The sequence below is a fragment of the Podarcis vaucheri genome (assembly GCF_965113315.1).
Source record: "Podarcis vaucheri genome assembly, chromosome: 1".
NCBI classification, from domain to species: Eukaryota; Metazoa; Chordata; class Lepidosauria; order Squamata; family Lacertidae; genus Podarcis; species Podarcis vaucheri.
Window position 1 is genome coordinate 58,828,095 of NC_138759.1, and position 16,750 is coordinate 58,844,844.

At 43.5% G+C, this 16,750-nt stretch overlaps 1 protein-coding gene across 3 annotated transcripts in view; it reads left to right on the top strand.

Moving 5' to 3' along the window:
* Positions 1 to 16,750, top strand: part of SLC1A2 (solute carrier family 1 member 2) — a 90,920-nt gene that overhangs the window by 58,597 nt on the left and 15,573 nt on the right. For all 3 annotated transcript variants that reach the window (XM_082225168.1, XM_082225167.1, XM_082225169.1), the window contains exons 3-5: positions 1,803 to 1,942; positions 7,500 to 7,652; positions 8,247 to 8,497. In XM_082225168.1, coding sequence (XP_082081294.1) covers positions 1,803 to 1,942; positions 7,500 to 7,652; positions 8,247 to 8,497 — 544 coding nt within the window. The remainder of the gene's footprint in view (positions 1 to 1,802; positions 1,943 to 7,499; positions 7,653 to 8,246; positions 8,498 to 16,750) is intronic.

Below are 16,750 nucleotides of genomic sequence, written 5' to 3' on the forward strand. Positions count from 1 at the left end.
AGAAAAGTTGTTCTCTCTCTTTCATAGTTCTAGATCTGGAAGCTGAATGCTGGAAAAGTCAGGAACCACAATCCTCGTCCTTGTGGGTAGTATGAAGCAGTCTCTTTCCCATCCATGTTCATCCTTGGGAATTGGTATTTGGGCAACACGTTTTCTGCTGAACCTCAGTTAATGTGAAGCAGCTCTGACGCAGCAATGTTCAGATGTGTTGGCCGACAGAGACACAGAGATGCAATCTATAATAAGCAGGGACGCGGACTTATAAAAAATATTGGGGGGGGGCCCGGGAAAGCTCGTGAAATGTAAATAAGCTCATGAATATGCAAATGAGCTCATGAATATGCAAATAAAGTGGCACCGCCCCCTCGTGAGCGAATAGGGGAGAGCGTGCTGTGTCTATTAATCAGCTCCGGAACAGCTGATATGCGGGAAACGGGCTAGCCGGAGAAGAGAGGGCGAGCCCCCTCCGCTCCGGCCCTAAACCGCTGAAACCACCAGGAGGAAGGAAATTCCCCCCGGCAGAAGCAGCGAGGCAGGAGCCCCCGCCCCCGGGGATTCCCTAATCTCGCGGGGGACGGCCGGGGCTCTCTGACTAGGGCGCACGGCTGGCTGGCGAGGGAGCAGGTGGGGAGGAGGCGGGGGACGGCGGCGGCGCTCTGCTGGAAGGGCGCCCGAGATTATTGGGGGGGCTGAGCCCCCCCAAAAAATTTTTTGAGGGGGCTCAAGCCCCCTCAAGCCCCATGGAGTCGGCGCCTATGATAATAAGTTGAGCCTGAGCTGTAAACAACTCATGAAATACTTCAGTTATCACATAAAGTAGAATTGTTGGGAGCGCAAGCCTTATGCTTGATTTTGAGGCTCATTAAAAGTTTTTGGTCTCATTAAAGTACATATTTCAATCTCATTAAAAAGTTAACGTTTAGGGCTGGCAGCTGTGATGAGGCAGATGGCACCATAAAAAGAAAAAAGAAAAGAGAAGGCTATACCTCAGATTCTGAAGAACGTGGTTAAAGAGCTACTTTGAATCACGCCAAGCTGGCTCCACATCACTCAAGCAGGAAGTCTTTAGCTTCAATGCAGTGGCTGAATTGAAAGACTTAGGAATTGGGAGAACTCCGGAAGAGAAGCACTGCTCTCGCCCAACTATCTATGCATTCTTCTGATTCTTTCTGGCTTTCTGAACCGTAGTTCCTTTTTCTTTTCTTCAGAGAACATTTTCTCTGGTTGTTTGCTATGTCCCAAATGCTTTGCTGTGGAGATCCGATTTGTTCAGTCCCTCCTAACGTTTCCATTTGCTTTTCCAAATTGATTTCTGTCAGTGTTTATATAGGCATGTTCATTTCCCCCCTCCGGTTTCTCTCATTTTAAGAAATTTCCCCCGGTTTCTTATATTTGATTTTTTTAGATCAGTGGCAAGTGGTGTCTGCGACTGTCCTTACATATCAGTGTCCTCTAAGTCCCTCCAGCCAGAGTGGCCAATGATGAGAGTTGTAATCTAAGAACATCTTCTGGGCCAGAGGTTCAACACTCCTATTTAGATTTTAAACACATGGAGAAGACCTTAGTTTTAAATTTCTGTGCAGAATATAGTTGTGTTAGGCATATAATAAGTAAGAATATTTTAGCTCCTGTATTTACTATTTTAGCTTTCAAGGAAGGAAACCTACAAATAATTTTGTAACACTAAGAAATCATGGTGAACAACATGATAGTAAACTGGTTGATTTCTCCTTTGTGACAACATAAAGTCTTGCATACTCCAACCTTACAGTGTCTTAATTTCCCCTGCTTCTTTTATTTAGTGCCAACAACATGCCAAAGCAGGTAGAAGTGCGAATGCATGAAAGCCACCTGAGTCCAGTGGAGGTTCGGAAGAAGAACATATGTGTGCGGCTCTGCCTTTCGCTCAGAAGAAATCTGCTCCTTTCACTTACTGTATTTGGTAGGTAAAATTCTCTGGTTCATGAAGGTAATTCTTTTTTGCAGCTGGATTGTTTCCTCTTATAATCCTATATAGTGGTACCTTGGGTTACAGATGCTTCAGGTTACAAACACTTCAGGTTACAGACTCCGCTAACCCGGAAGTAGTATCTCGGGTTAAGAACTTTGCCCCAGGATAAGAACAGAAATCGTGTGGCGGCAGCGGGAGGCCCCATTAGCTAAAGTGGTACCTTAGGTTAAGAACGGACCTGTGGAATGAATTAAGTTCATAACCAGAGGTACCACTGTACCTCCCTTTCTGTTATCATTACAGTGGTGCAGCCAGCGGCGGAGCAAGGTGATTGAACGTCTGGGGCCGCACGTGTATCCTGCTCCCAGGGGCATGGCCAGCTACCTGTGGGGTGGGGCGAGCCAGGGCAGGATGCTCTGCGGGGCCTCTGGAGTCTGCCTGCCTCCTCCCACTCAGCAGCCCTATAGCTGAGGGGGAGGCAGTGGGTGGACCGTTTGAGCAGTATTGGAGCCTGCGCATGCCCAAGCCACCGTGTATCTCTCAGGGGACGCTGCAGGCCCCACGGTGAGTGCCACCCGGCATTTTGCACCCCCCTCAGTGGTGACACCTGGGCAGACCACCTCCACCGCACCCCCTTCCTCTGCCCCTGGGCGCAGCTAGTTAATTTTGGACCCTGGATGTTATGGTCTTTCAGGGTGGGAGCTTTAGATGGCTATGTGTATTACTTCAGTTGTGAAGCACACCATTAGCATTTCTCTTTTCCTCTCTGCTCCCACACCTCTGGTCCATGCTTGTAACAGATGTAGAAGCAGTTACGTTAGAGCCAAAAATAATTGGGGGGAGGGAGCAAAAAAGAAAAAGAAAAAAGAAAAAGTTGGCAAGCCTGGTAAAAAAGAAAGAAAGAGATACTCTGTGTGTGTGCAGTTTCAGTTTTTTAATTCACATAAATCTTAGCACCATTGTGACTAATGAAATAAAATGGGGTTTACTGTACTTCTGATGCATTTATTTGGGAATAAACATCATTTTGTGGTAGAAAATCAGGACCACCCCAGTCATAAGGCAGAATAAGACAATTTTCTCCAGTGGTGGGTTTCCCTGGGATGCTTGCTTCCCTCATTATTACCCGCAACACAAGACAAGGCTCTCCTCCACCACTGTCAATACCATATTCTCCTTCCTGCCTCACATCACTTTGCGAAAGGACAGAGAATAGGACCTTCTTCAGAACTGAGGCATTCTGGGTGAGATGGCTAGGATAATGTTTGCACTGCTACCATTGTTTGGTAGATTTTCTTAATATATATACATATAAAAACACAAATTCAGAGGTTACAATGCTACCTGCTGCAGCAGACTAGGATGGCATTAAGCAGGCTTTTGCCCAGAAGGCCAGACTCTGAAGAAGGATCCCCACTGAAAGTGCTGTTATGGTAGCAGGACCTGTTGAGTTGCTAGCTCAACAATTTAGTTGAATCCAGAACATGGTTTCTAAGTGCCTCGTGGACAGGGCTGGAATGGATGTTTGGTGGAGAGAGAATGAACACTATCGAAACTGAGTGCATATGGGTTATGAAAGAAGGATGCCAATCTTTACCTCTGTTAGTAAGAGATGGAGAGGAGATGCAGATGATTGCTGGGAGGGTAGCCTGCCACAAGCAAGAGGTTTGGTTACCATCTAATGCATTCAAAGTTAATTATGTTGGACCTCTGTGGAATGCTTTTTTTTTTAATGGCAATCTCCCCCCACCCCATTTTATCGCTGTGCTAGGTATTATTCTCCCTGCTGTTCAGTTTTAAGCTGTTAAACTAGGGTAGTTTATTTGTACTGTTTGTGCAAAGACTGATTTATTTATTTATTACAATTACTTATTATTAGTTCCTGAATCATTGTTTTCTAATTATTTCTGTTTTAAAATTGTTATATTTGTTAATCTGATATCTTGTGAGTTTCATTGGGATCAATTTTGTGGGAAAGTGGCATACAGTAAGACCAATGATGGTGATGATTAAGTGTCCCAGGGCCATGACAGGATTGGAGATTGGCTGCCTTCTCACTCTCATAGGCCACCAGCTTAACATCACATCCTAGATGAGCAGCCCTGGAAATACTGGGTGGAATTCAGCATTGCACTAAAGAGATCAACACAAGCATTTTTACTTGCCCAATGGAGTGATCTGCCCTCTCCTCCCTCTGCGTGTTGATCACAGCGTTCTCCTAACCCCCCTAAGCAGATTTGGGGTGGGCACAGGGGAACTCGTGGTGCTGGCTTTTGCTAGCCCAACAACTTAGTTGAATTTGGCCCATTGATTAGAAATGCAAATCCCTGTCCTTGTTTCAGAGGAATCCTATAGTGGAACAGGCCATGCTGGGCATCAAAATTCAAATAATTTTTCTGTTCTCTAGGAGATTCAATTTAGTTCATTTCACCAGGGCTGAAGATGGAGGCGAGGGAGAGATCTCTCTCCTGTCAGGAGAAAGGAGGAAGAAAAGAAATTTATCCCTGGTCTTTCCTCCCCTTACAGGCTGCTGATACTTTTTAGCTCGCTCTTTTGCTGTGCACTAGGGACTAGGCCAGTGATACAGTGATCTAGTTTTCTCAATTGCCTTCTGGGTATCGCAGCTTCCAAATATGGAGCAGTTTGACATTTTAGTGTGGTTCACTGGCTTCATGCCCAGGCTTACTAGATTGTTTTTTCTTTTTTTCTTTTAATGTTACAGTACAGTGAGCCTAACAGCCAAACGCATGGCCTTCACAGAGCCTGCCTTTATTCCCTTCAGCTTGAATGGACAGCTGTGCTGTTAGAAGAGAAGGCTGTGTAGATAGCCTGAACTAAATATATTCCTGTCCTGAAAGATTTTGAAATGGTGTATTTATTTTGACATCAGCTTTTGGCTCAGATTGATAGTTGTGAGATATCTGTGAGCCTTTCCCAGCAGGATCCCACAACAATTATTTTTGGTTAGATTAAAGCTGCACCCTGGGAAATCTACACACCACTCTAATGATGGATAGCCCTGTTGCGGAGCCTGCTGCATTTTGAGCCTGTGAAGGAGGGGTATAGAAATCACAGGCACAAAATTCAGTTTTTCAGAAATTGTCTGAGAGTGCATGCGTTTGCTACCTTATTGAAGCTAAGGGTGCTGCCAGATGGAGTTGTGACTGTATATGTGAATGAATGAATGAATGAATGAATGAATGAATGAATGTGAGATCAGTGCTCCTCATGTATGCACGAGTTACTGATATGACAATACAAAATTTAAAAATTGTCCAGTAGCACCTTAGAGACCAACTAAGTTTGTTCTGGGTATCTGTGTGCATGCACACTTCTTCAGATACACTTCTGAAGAAGTGTGCATGCACATGAAAGCTTACACCCAGAACAAACTTAGTTGGTCTCTAAGGTGCTACTGGACAAAAAAAAAATTCCGACTGCGTCAGACCAACATGGCTACCTACCTGAATCTGATATCACAATGACAGCCCATGTTTTTCCTCATTTCATTCAGATTTAACCGTCTTCTCTATACAAAATCCAATAATATTTGAGGGAGCTTGCCTCATAACAAGTCCGACAATTGATCTATATAACTCAGTACTGTCTACTTGGGGACGTGGGTGGTGCTGCGGGTTAAACCACAGCCTAGGAATTGCCAATCAGAAGGTCAGCGGTTGGAATCCCCGCGATGGGGTGAGCTCCCGTTCCTCAGTCCCTGCTCTTGCCAACCTAGCAGTTCAAAAGCATGTCAAAGTGCAAGTAGATAAATAGGTACTGCTCAGGCAGGAAGGTAAACGGCGTTTCTGTGTGCTGCTCTGGTTCGCCAGAAGCAGCTTAGTCATGCTGGCCAAATGACCCGGAAGCTGTATGCCAGCTCCCTCGACCATTAAAGCGAGATGAGCACCACAACCCCAGAGTCGGCCACAACTGGACCTAACGGTCAGGGGTCCCTTTACCTTTTACTGTCTACTCTGGCTGACAGTGGCTCTCCACCATTCCCAGCCCTACCCGGAAATGGTAGGGATTGAACTTGGGACAAAGATCTTCCATTGAGCTACAATTCTTTCTCCAATTCAATGTTCTGGTCACGGCTAGACTCTGGGGCCATGGCACCCCCATTCATCTCCTCTTCATTTCAATGTCCTCTAAGCAATAACACAGGAGGCTGTGAATGAGCTAAACCATTGGTCCATCTAGCTCAATATTGTTTACACTGACAGGCAGCATCTCTTCAAGATGTCAGGTGGAGTCTCTCCCAGTTCCTATCTGGAGACAGCAGGGACTTAAACTGAGACCTTTTGAATGCAAAGACCAATGCCACTGAGCTAAGGCTCTTCCCATCTGGTATTTTCTCATTCACCCCTATTGGAACCATGGCCTAGGAATGGGTATTACTTTTATTTATGACCGTCATTTTCCCTACTGCTGTGTAAAATCCCTAGAAAATGTACATTTTCTGTAAGTCCTCTGTGTATATAATTAGTTCCTGGGTCAAGGGGAAGTACTTGAAGAGGGAGCTTCCTGTAGAGGTAAGTGAAAGCAGGAAGCCCATTTATGTCCTGGGGACTGAGGAGTAAATGGGTCTTCCTGACTGGAAAAGAAAAAGCTGTTCATCTGACCTTTCATCTCAGATAGCTCCCTTTTTCCTCAGCTCATATAAATAGGCACTGCTGGTTGCTATACAACCTTCTGGTTTAGCCACATTGGAATGCTTGCCATTATGGTTGGACAGAATAATATAAATAGCTATTAGGAGGAAGATGGAATTGGTAATTTTAGGAGGAAACTGAAGGCTGAACACCTACCCAATCACGCAGTGCAATCCTATATGTCCACCCAGAAATAAGCTCCACTGTGTTCAGTTTTCCAGCTGTATATAGGGTTGCTTTATCCTCAAGTACCTGGAGGTGATTTTTCTGAGGTGGTCAGAAGTGACTAGTTTCACTCCTTGGGACTGTTAGGATGGAAGGCAGGGAGACCAATAGTAAGTGGAGCCAGAGCCAATAAAAGGCAGTCAACTGATTGTAATTTTATCCCCATCCTCCTCACTGCTGATTTCTGGAGGAGGAAGCAGGGTTAGCCAAAGTTGTGTGCCCTCCAGATGTTTTGGACTACACAACATCAGCCTCAGCCAAAGTGGCCATTGGATAGGGATAGTGAGAGTCCACAACATTCAGGGTCAGCTGGGACATATTGTTGGCGAGCAGACCTGAGTGAAGCCTGCCTCCCTCAGGCCCGCTTGCCAAGCCATGCTCTCTTGAGGCCACTGCGGATTAGCGCATTTGAATCAGTGGGTTTGACGGGGACCCATGAGCCTCTGCAGCAGCCAAGGGGGATGTGCTGCACACAAAATGGAGCATTGCGTCCAGGCAGCAAGGGAGGGAAGGCTGCACCCGCCGCTCACCGAGGAGGATCGGAAAGCGGCCATTATTGGCACAGCTAGCTCTGGTTCAAAACTGTGTTTTGACAGGATTATTCTATTATGTGGTGAATTGAAACTCAATTACTCAAATCCTTTCTTCTGTGTCCTTCCTTTTTTATCCAGGTGTCATCATGGGTGCATTGTGTGGGGCACTTCTTCGCATGGCGGCACCTATTAATCCTGATGTCATCATGTTGATAGCCTTCCCAGGAGATATCCTGATGCGGATGCTAAAAATGTTGATTCTTCCTTTAATTATCTCAAGCTTAATCACAGGTGAGATCTGTTCTAAACAATTAGAAGGTTAATCTTTTGTGAGAGATTAAGACCTATAGAGTAATACTCACAGCTTTATACACTCTCATAACAGTATGTGTGTTCTTCATATTAATGTACCGGCATTATCCTTGAAAATTGTCTCCAAAACACTGCTAAATAACTCCTTGTGCAAAGTCCGCAATTGTGTACTACCTTTATTAAGATCAATTGGAAGGATTGCAAAATTTTGGCAAGCTTTTGAGTTTGCCAGAACACTTCATCAGGCAAGTTGTTACACAAATATGTTACATCTAGACATCAGGGTTATAAGTCGGGATTTATTTTCTCAAGAAGAGTGAAAGCAGCCATTGATTCTTTATCCCAGAATCCTCAGTGTGTAACCTTATGGATGTAGTACCTGTGCGGGTCTTGCTCAGCCTGTGATCTCCATCTTAGAACTGTGTGCAAGCTGACCTCATGGTTTTAATAGCCAGAGTAATTGTTCTACTTTGTTGTTGTTTTCCTCTTCCCATCACTCCCTGCCTGATGTTTTCATATGTGTCCAAACTTCAGAACAACATCTTTAACTCACCACAATGTATTTTTATACAGGTCTGTCTGGCTTGGATGCTAAGGCTAGCGGTCGGTTAGGTACAAGAGCTATGGTTTACTATATGTCCACGACGATCATTGCTGCTATATTGGGAGTTATTCTGGTCTTAGCCATTCACCCAGGCAATCCAAAGCTCAAGAAACAGCTGGGAGAAGGAAAGAAGAATGACGAAGTGTCCAGCCTTGATGCTTTCTTGGATCTTATCCGAAACTTGTTCCCAGAAAACCTCGTACAAGCATGCTTTCAGCAGGTGAATGACAAACCTTTGCCTCCCACTAATATCTTGTGTGTGAAAACCATGACACTAAAAAAAGAACTGAAGAAACTAAAACTAGATTTGCAGCTGTAAATTTAGCTTGTTTTATACTTATCAGTACAAAATAACAAACAGCAGTGCTTCTACTGAGTTCCTCATTCTTTGCACTGTTCAGTTTGCATTGTAGTTTATTTTAGTGTTTCATTCTTGATAAAAACATTCTTCAGTTTTTTTCTTTCCTACAAATATACCTTCAGAATTTATTTTTGTTTCCCTGGAGCTTTAAAAGTCTGTCTTTTGCGTGGAAGGAGAGGAGAAGCACAGATACACTTTTGATTTCTATGCCATTTGCCGAGCTTTTCAATTAAAGATTTCCCGTCAATGGACACGCACTCTGAACTAATTTGCCTGGTTTTAATTAAAGTCAGTTAAGCTTAATATGATTAGCTTTGATTGGATCCAGACCTGCCCTATCACTAGGCAGAGTGAGGCAGCCAATTCTGAGCATCGTGGAAGGGCAGCATATTGCTAATGATCTAATTTATTATTATTGTGTTTGTATTGCCAGACTGGAGGTGAAGTGCTTGTGACGTTTTTTTTTTCCTGCTATAGGTAACTAAATAACTTCACAGGTCTGGGGTACTTGGAGGGCAGGCCCAGTTGCTTCCCGGGCAGCAAAATGTCTTGGGCCATACATATCTGACCAGAGCATGCTTTATATCTTATTCCACATAGACATTTATTTTTCATGTATTTCAGTTAACAGGGCTGGGAGTACAGTATATTCTTATTATTTTTATTAATATTTTTTTTAAAAAAATCATTCATAAATAAATAAAGTGATAAGAGAAAAAGAAAAGAAGGGTTTGGAAAATAAAACTGCAGAAAGTACAGTGTAATACAATTAGTAAAATCAATTACATTTCCACATATTGGTATATAGATATAAACAATATTATTATCTTAATACATATGTGATTATTAATAGCCTACTGCTTTCTGTATAAACTCATAACAAATGTCAGTATGTTCATCCAGACAAAGCCTGTGTCTATAAGCAATCCGTTCATAAGTTGTGAGTGTTGTCAGGTTGTCAATCCATTGATTAAAGGGGATCATATCTTTATTCTTCCAATTCATCACTATCAGTCTCTTAGCCAGCATTAGGGCACATGGAATCTATTTTTGTTGTCCCATTCTCTGCTTCCATGCAATATGAATATAATTCAAAAGAATGTTCTCTGAATTTTTTAAACTTTTACAATCATATTTATATAGTCCAGGACTTTCTCCCAGAACTTAGTAAGTATAGAACACTGTAAAGACATAAAGAGGCATTATCCTTACTTCATCTCCAGCAAATAACTACCGTACTTTAGGGCTGGGGATACATTATAATTATTCGTACAGAAATATCTGTAAAATCTGATGCATGGAAGGCTGTTTCTATTCTTCAGGACATTGCTTAGAGAATACAATGCCACCGTGACCACTTTTGCATGGGGGAAAACAATTTGATATCTGGAAGAAAAGTGCCCAAACAGTCAAAAGTTCTTGGCACTGAGCAAACCTATGGTGGGTGTATTCACCTACTTAGGGGTGAGGCATGTCACTGGATGATTGCTGGGGAGGGAAGGAAGTTTTTCCTGCAGTTGCCTATTCTACTCTTACTAAGTAGATAAACATTTCAGGCTGTAGTCATATTTCATCAGAAAAGTATATTAAGATGATTTTTTTAAGGGTGGTATGAATGTTAGCCATGTTGTTCATGCTTTCTGCTCTACACACATGTATGAGCAGCCTTTTTCCTGAAGCTAAATTATTTGACAGTTACACAGACTTTTTTTTTTTAATGATCCAAGCAAGATCCACTGCCAAACCTTTGCTAAGTATGCCTGAATGGCACCATTTAAAGGATTTTAAGTGCTATGTTATCTGAGGTCGTAGCTCTAGGCTGTACCGTGTGGGTGGGGAGCAGAGGAAGGACAGGACCACATAGGGAGACAGATGCAAACTGCTGCAGAACTAAGCTAGCTGCATTTTCCCTCTCTCTTACCTTGCACCCAAGAGCACCTAAAAGCCCAGTCCTCAACTCTATTTACCAAGAAGTAAGATTAACAGATTACAGTGGGGCTACCTTCCATGTAAACGTGCTTAGAATTGTAACCAAATCTGAGTGGCTTTAAAGGGCGTGTTTATTCGATATACCATCAAAAGAAGAGTCAAATATGTAGAGGCAGTACGTTTCCAAAATTAGAACAGCATGCATTAAACGCTGAAATGAACTCTTCCTTTCCAGCTAATTGTATTTTACTGAAAGTGACAAGTGGGCCCCTCGATGGGTAGAAAGCTGAGGAATGGGATAGTGGGCTGAAAGGGGAGCAAGTAGCTAGCTTACATTAGCCCCATCAGTCCTTTTATCACCCTCCCGGTGCTTATAATATTGAAAGACATGTTTATTCACGGTATCATCAAAAGGAGAGTCACATGGGTAGACAGTGTGTTCCAAAAAGTAGAACAATGTGTGTTCTGTTGCGCTGGTCTCTCCCTTTCCAGTTAATTGTGCTTAACAGGATGTGGGAATCGCCCCCTTGACTGGTAGAAAGCTGAAAGACTGGCTAAATGGGCTGACTGGGAAGCAAGCTACTAACTTCTTATATTGGCACTCTCGCTCCTTTTATAAATCTCTGGGTGACTGTAATGTTAATGTCTTCTGGCAAGCAGCTCCTTTCAATTACTTCACTATTTTTTTGAGCTTTCTTTGTTCGTCGACAGTCACTTCGGTCAAGTATTTGTTAAGGTTAAGATGGATAGCTCAGCTGGTTAAGCATGACACTCTTAGTCTCAAGGTCGTGGGCGTGAGCCCCACGTTGGGCAAAAGACCACAGTCATGGACCTAACTTAGACATGTTTATTAATGTCAATGGGTCTACTCAGAGTAAAAGCTAGCAGAATACTACTCCCTGCCCGCACTGTGTGTCAGCCACGATCTACAGAAGTGGGGAAAGACAGGCTTAGCCTCGGATCCAGGTTCTTTCATGTGGCGGCATTGGTTGTGATTGCTGCGGCAGCCAGGGGCGTTCTGAGACGGGGGCAGCATGCCCTGGGTGTCATTCCAAACGGGTGGAGACAAAATGCCAACCTCTGATTGGCAGCACCTCCCAGGGCACGCACCGCTCACCACACCCCCGAAGTGTACGCCACACCCCCGGGACGCGCACTATGCCCCCCATGGGTGGCGTGCCATGCCTCCTGGGACCAGGAGCAGGTTGCTCCGCCTCTGACAGCAGCTGTAGACTGTAGACTACCTGTTTCCCCAGCTCCACCTCCAGCCTGCATGCTTGGCTGGGCTGTGGATATGATGGTTGTCACAACCCCTTCTCTTGGGTTGCATCTGTGGTAAGGGTTAGAGTTGAGCCGTTAGCTTTCATTGGCATTTACTCACAGGTCAGCGTGTCTGCAGCCCTATGCAAGTGGCAGCCCAACAAATAAAAGTTGCATTTCGACCCCTTTTTAACTCCAGAATTTTACTTATTAAAATAAAAGAACCCCTTGCTGTACGTACCATCTTATGAACCTTCTTAAGAGAGACATTAGGCCAAATGGCTAAACTTCTTTCTTCTGGGCCTATGAATCTGGCAATCTATACAACCATGTTTCCTGTTTTATCTGATCACGTATACAATTTTACCTGTATGTAAGGAAAAGGCTTCTTGGATCCTTTCTAGCAAAGATGTTAGATTCTGCTTGGTGGCCAACAGAGGCCCTTAGATATCATGTGCACTCTTACTGCCAGTCTACACAATAGCTTTCATTTCTTACATTAGTTTTCATACTGGTGGCTGCAGAATCCTGGAGTGCTTTCCAGGGTCCCTCAACAAGGAAAACAACTTCCTTGGCTTATCAGTTCACCTGCAGGGACAGTGATGTACAACAGGCTCAGCATTCTGTATGAACTGAGTATCACCCTTTAACTCTTCCAAGAATCCTGTGCAATCCTTACCTGTCAACATGAAACCCTCCTTGAAGCTCAAAAAGTTGAGAATTGTGGTTTTAGAAAAATCCAAGAATAACAGTACTTGCCTCCTGCAGGTAGACATACCTGTCAACAGTGGCAGCCAGTGAGGTCGTTTGTTAGGAGGGGAAATACTATTGCTGGTGGTTGCAAAGCAGTAGAGGGAGAAAGGGAATTTCCACTTTCACCTTCTGGCACCAGGAACTGGAGGTAGGGATTGGTCTGGGCCCTAGACATTTGGTTGCCTGAGGGAACTGGAAATGCGCCAGCAAGCTGGGTTACATAATATCCATTATTAAGATATTTTGACATGTGAGACTGAATATTCTACAAGCATCTCTCCCTTTCTGACTGCAGAAATAGAATAAAAAAATGAAATAGCTAACCACTTGTTGCCATTTCATGAGGGACAGCTGTTTACTCTGTCTAATGTTAGGGCCAGATGGTGCAGTTGCTGAATGGATAATTCCTCAGATTTGAGTGCAGGGTGCTGACGTCAGCAGGGGTAACTCCACTCTGTAACTCTGCACTTGCATATGACTGACAGTGGGACTTCCCACCTCCTCCGGTGCCTAATGGTAAAGCTCTAGCACAACTTTTAATATTATACAGTGGTACCTCTGGTTACGAACTTAATTCGATCTGGAGGTCTGTTCTTAACCTGAGGTACCATTTTAGCTAATGGGACCTCCTGCTGCCGCCACGCCACCGCTGCACAATTTCTGTTCTCATCCTGAGGTAAAGTTCTTAACTTCCGGGATAGCGGAGTCTGTAACCCGAGGTGTTTGTAACCCGAGGTACCACTGTACTGTGCAAGAGTTAAATTTGCACTCGCCTTCTATTGGATCCCACACATTGTGGTAGTAGTAGTGATAATAATCATAATCATAATATACAGCCTTCTATTTCAAGAATAAATGTTTTCCAAATAGGCTTACAGGGAACTCAATAGAAGCCATTGTCTCAATGATTTTCATCACCTGCCTAGCATAGGTACTGGGTAAACAGTTAAATGGCAATGCGCCTCTAGGGGAAGGGCTGTAGCTGAGTGGTAGAACTTCTGCTTTGCCTGAAGAGGGTCCCAGGTTCAAGGGCAGGAATTTACCTTTTCCTCTGTTCCCACATGATTTCTGCTAGCAGTTTTACCTAGCAAGCCACTTTATCAGCTGCTTCTGCCTGTCAGCTTTTGAAAATTCAACAGGGTGAGTTTGACTCATTCCTAAGACTTGATGTCTGTGGCCCTTTGCCCCGGAATAATTGAAGAAAAGACAAGCAGGTATGGTTTTGTAATCTTTGCCTTTATTCAAGCCATCTCCCTAAAATCAAGATAGTAAGAAACTGTGATACTTGAAGGGTGAGCAATGACTGTCAACTTACTATGGTGTTTAATTCTAAACTATGCGTCTCCTGCTTAATTGGCAAGCAAAGGGAATAATTAAGTAATTAGCAGTTAACTACTTAAAAATAAAGTCCTGCTAGACCTTCCTACAAGACCTTGAAGCTGAACTATTTAGCAGCTCCAGTATAGGAAATATCTTCATCCACAAACAAACAAATCTGCACAGCTTGCAAGAGTTTTCAGACTGCCATAATTTGCTTTGAGCTAGCACTTTATTCCATTTCCTGTGACTTTAACAGGTGCAGGTTAATTAGAAATTCAGTCGATGCAACTCCCACCCCCAAATATACAGCAAGAGAAATTGGAGGCTGGGCTTTTTTATTCTGGCAAGATCAAAATACCTCCATGTCCTGCTTGTTTGTGGACTTCCTGTAGGCATCTTGTTGGCTGTTGTGAGAACACGATATGGTACATGGGACCGAGGACTCTTGTTTTGATCCAGCAGGGCTCTTCGTATGTTACGGAGTCCAATAAGTAATTTAACATTTTGTCTGCTTTTGTCCAGAGTATCAAATGGAAGGGACTGGTTGACGTGGAGATGAACTAGAGAGCCCTGTATCTAATAAGAATTAATGGAATTTCAAGCTGCGTATCAAAGCCTTAGTGTTGTTAAGACAAGTTTAAGACAAGGGCCTGTATTGTAGTTACAGGGGAGGAAAGCCTAACTTGTGTTGACTCCCAGACATTTTTGCACATTCTGGGACATTGGTATGTACTTGTAGCCACTGACTTTTTATTATGGTTCCTGTCGGTATACCAGGAATTAAATCAAGCCTGCATTGGGCATGCATGACTGACTCAGTGTGCACTAGAACAGGTGGAAGTCAGTGTGACCAAAGCTTTTCCCACAGCTGCATACAGTGCCTTAGTGATGAGAATAAATCCTGATGTGACAGTCCCTGATAACGACAGGCCTGGTCTCACCAAGGCTGCCAAAACTCCATCATTTTGCTTTGTTTCCAATAAGGTCTTCAGCAATAACCCTTCAGTTGCAGGAAATTCTGCTGTTCTCAGAGCCTTTGTAATGTTTTAAAGATGACAGAATTCTCAAGATAATAATCAGCTCCATGAAAATATGTAGGAATTTTGGCTTGCTTAAGAGCTTCTGCTTTTGCTTGCTGCATTTCAAAGCCACACATTTCCGCAGGGTGCTCAAGCACATTTTTTTAGATTATTAATAAGATGTGAATGTAGTAAAATGGTTAGCGTAATCTGCATTGTTCCCTTAATCATTCATGATGCCGCTATGACTGGCAGCTTAGCAGAAAGAACAAATATAACTGTTGGCTGATTTTGCTAACTTTGCTATCTGACTAAATTGCCTGGTGAATTAACTCTTCCCCTTTCATTGAGCAAACTGCATGTGTGATTTCAGCAAGACAAAATCAACTTTGCACAGACGCTTTAGGAAGTACCTCCTGCAGACTTGAATGCCTTGCATTCCCACTGCATAGTAAAAAGGACACACAGCATTTTTTAATGACTGGTAACCTATTTTTGAATATCCACTAGATTTAGAAATTCTGCCTCTGTTCCATTGCCATCTAGACCTTTCAAGTCATTCTTCGAATGGAGTTCGTAGATGATGGCTTGTATACAACAAAGTTGTCCTGTTTGCACAAAGACTCCTGCTTGCTCAATGAAACTTTCCCTCCCTCTCCTCTCCCTATGTGCCCCCCCTAAATATGCTCTGGAAGCTTGGGGGGAAACTCAGAACAGATTTTGGGGAGCTCAGAGGGATGACAGACATGGGAGATACCATCATACATGTGCGTATCCTTGTGTGAATAGAATTACTTTCTTTGATACAACCCAAACTATTTATCTACTTCTCACAGAAACGATAGATAAAAATATTAGTACACTGGTACCTCGGGTTGCATACACTTCAGGTTACATACGCTTCAGGTTACAGACTCCGCTAACCCAGAAATAGTGCTTCAGGTTAAGAACTTTGCTTCAGGATGAGAACAGAAATCGTGCTCCGGCGGCACGGCAGCAGCAGGAGGCCCCATTAGCTAAAGTGGTGCTTCAGGTTAAGAACAGTTTCAGGTTAAGTACGGACCTCCAGAACGGATTAAGTACTTAACCTGAGGTACCACTGTACATCCAAAGATGAAAGTAAACATTGTGGGAGTCATTGTACCTGCATTTGGATTTGCTCCCATATAATTCCCTCCTGATTTGGGTAGGGTTATTGCTTTATTATAGTGATGTTTCCCCACGTGTGGTTTTTAGGAAAGATCAGAGATGTCTTGTGTTGTTGTGCTTTCTAATGGCAGAGTTGGATTTGTGTCTCAGTCCACAAACCTTAGCACAGAGCAGCAAGGTGCATACACAAAGCTGGCAATGTCCAGGGCTCCCCAAACCACAAGAGCCCTGACTGAGCACCCAGAGAGCAGCAGGTGATGGAGGCCGTAGCAGACAGGCCCTGCATCAGCATCTCGGCCAACAAGGGCACGCTGGGACTGTCACTCGCCGCCACCACCACGGCATCCTTTCCTTCTTTTATTTAACATCCTTTTATCGTTAGGCAGCAGCCAAGCATGTCCATGGTTACAGATGCTCATGCTATTTTTACTTTAAATATATATTAGTCTTTGTCTACAACAAAATGGTGCCGAATCTCGAGTTTATCATCAGGGCAGTAGAAGCACAGTACGTTTTCTTTCTGTAGTCATGATGATGCTAATTAAATGAGTTCTTTAAAATGGGAAATGGCACATATTCAAAGTACTTCTTTTTTTATTAGGGTTGGCAAACTGCTTTTTGTTTAATTTTTGCTCTAACATACCAAGGATACAAAAGCTCTTGTAAAGCAATGGAATGGAGA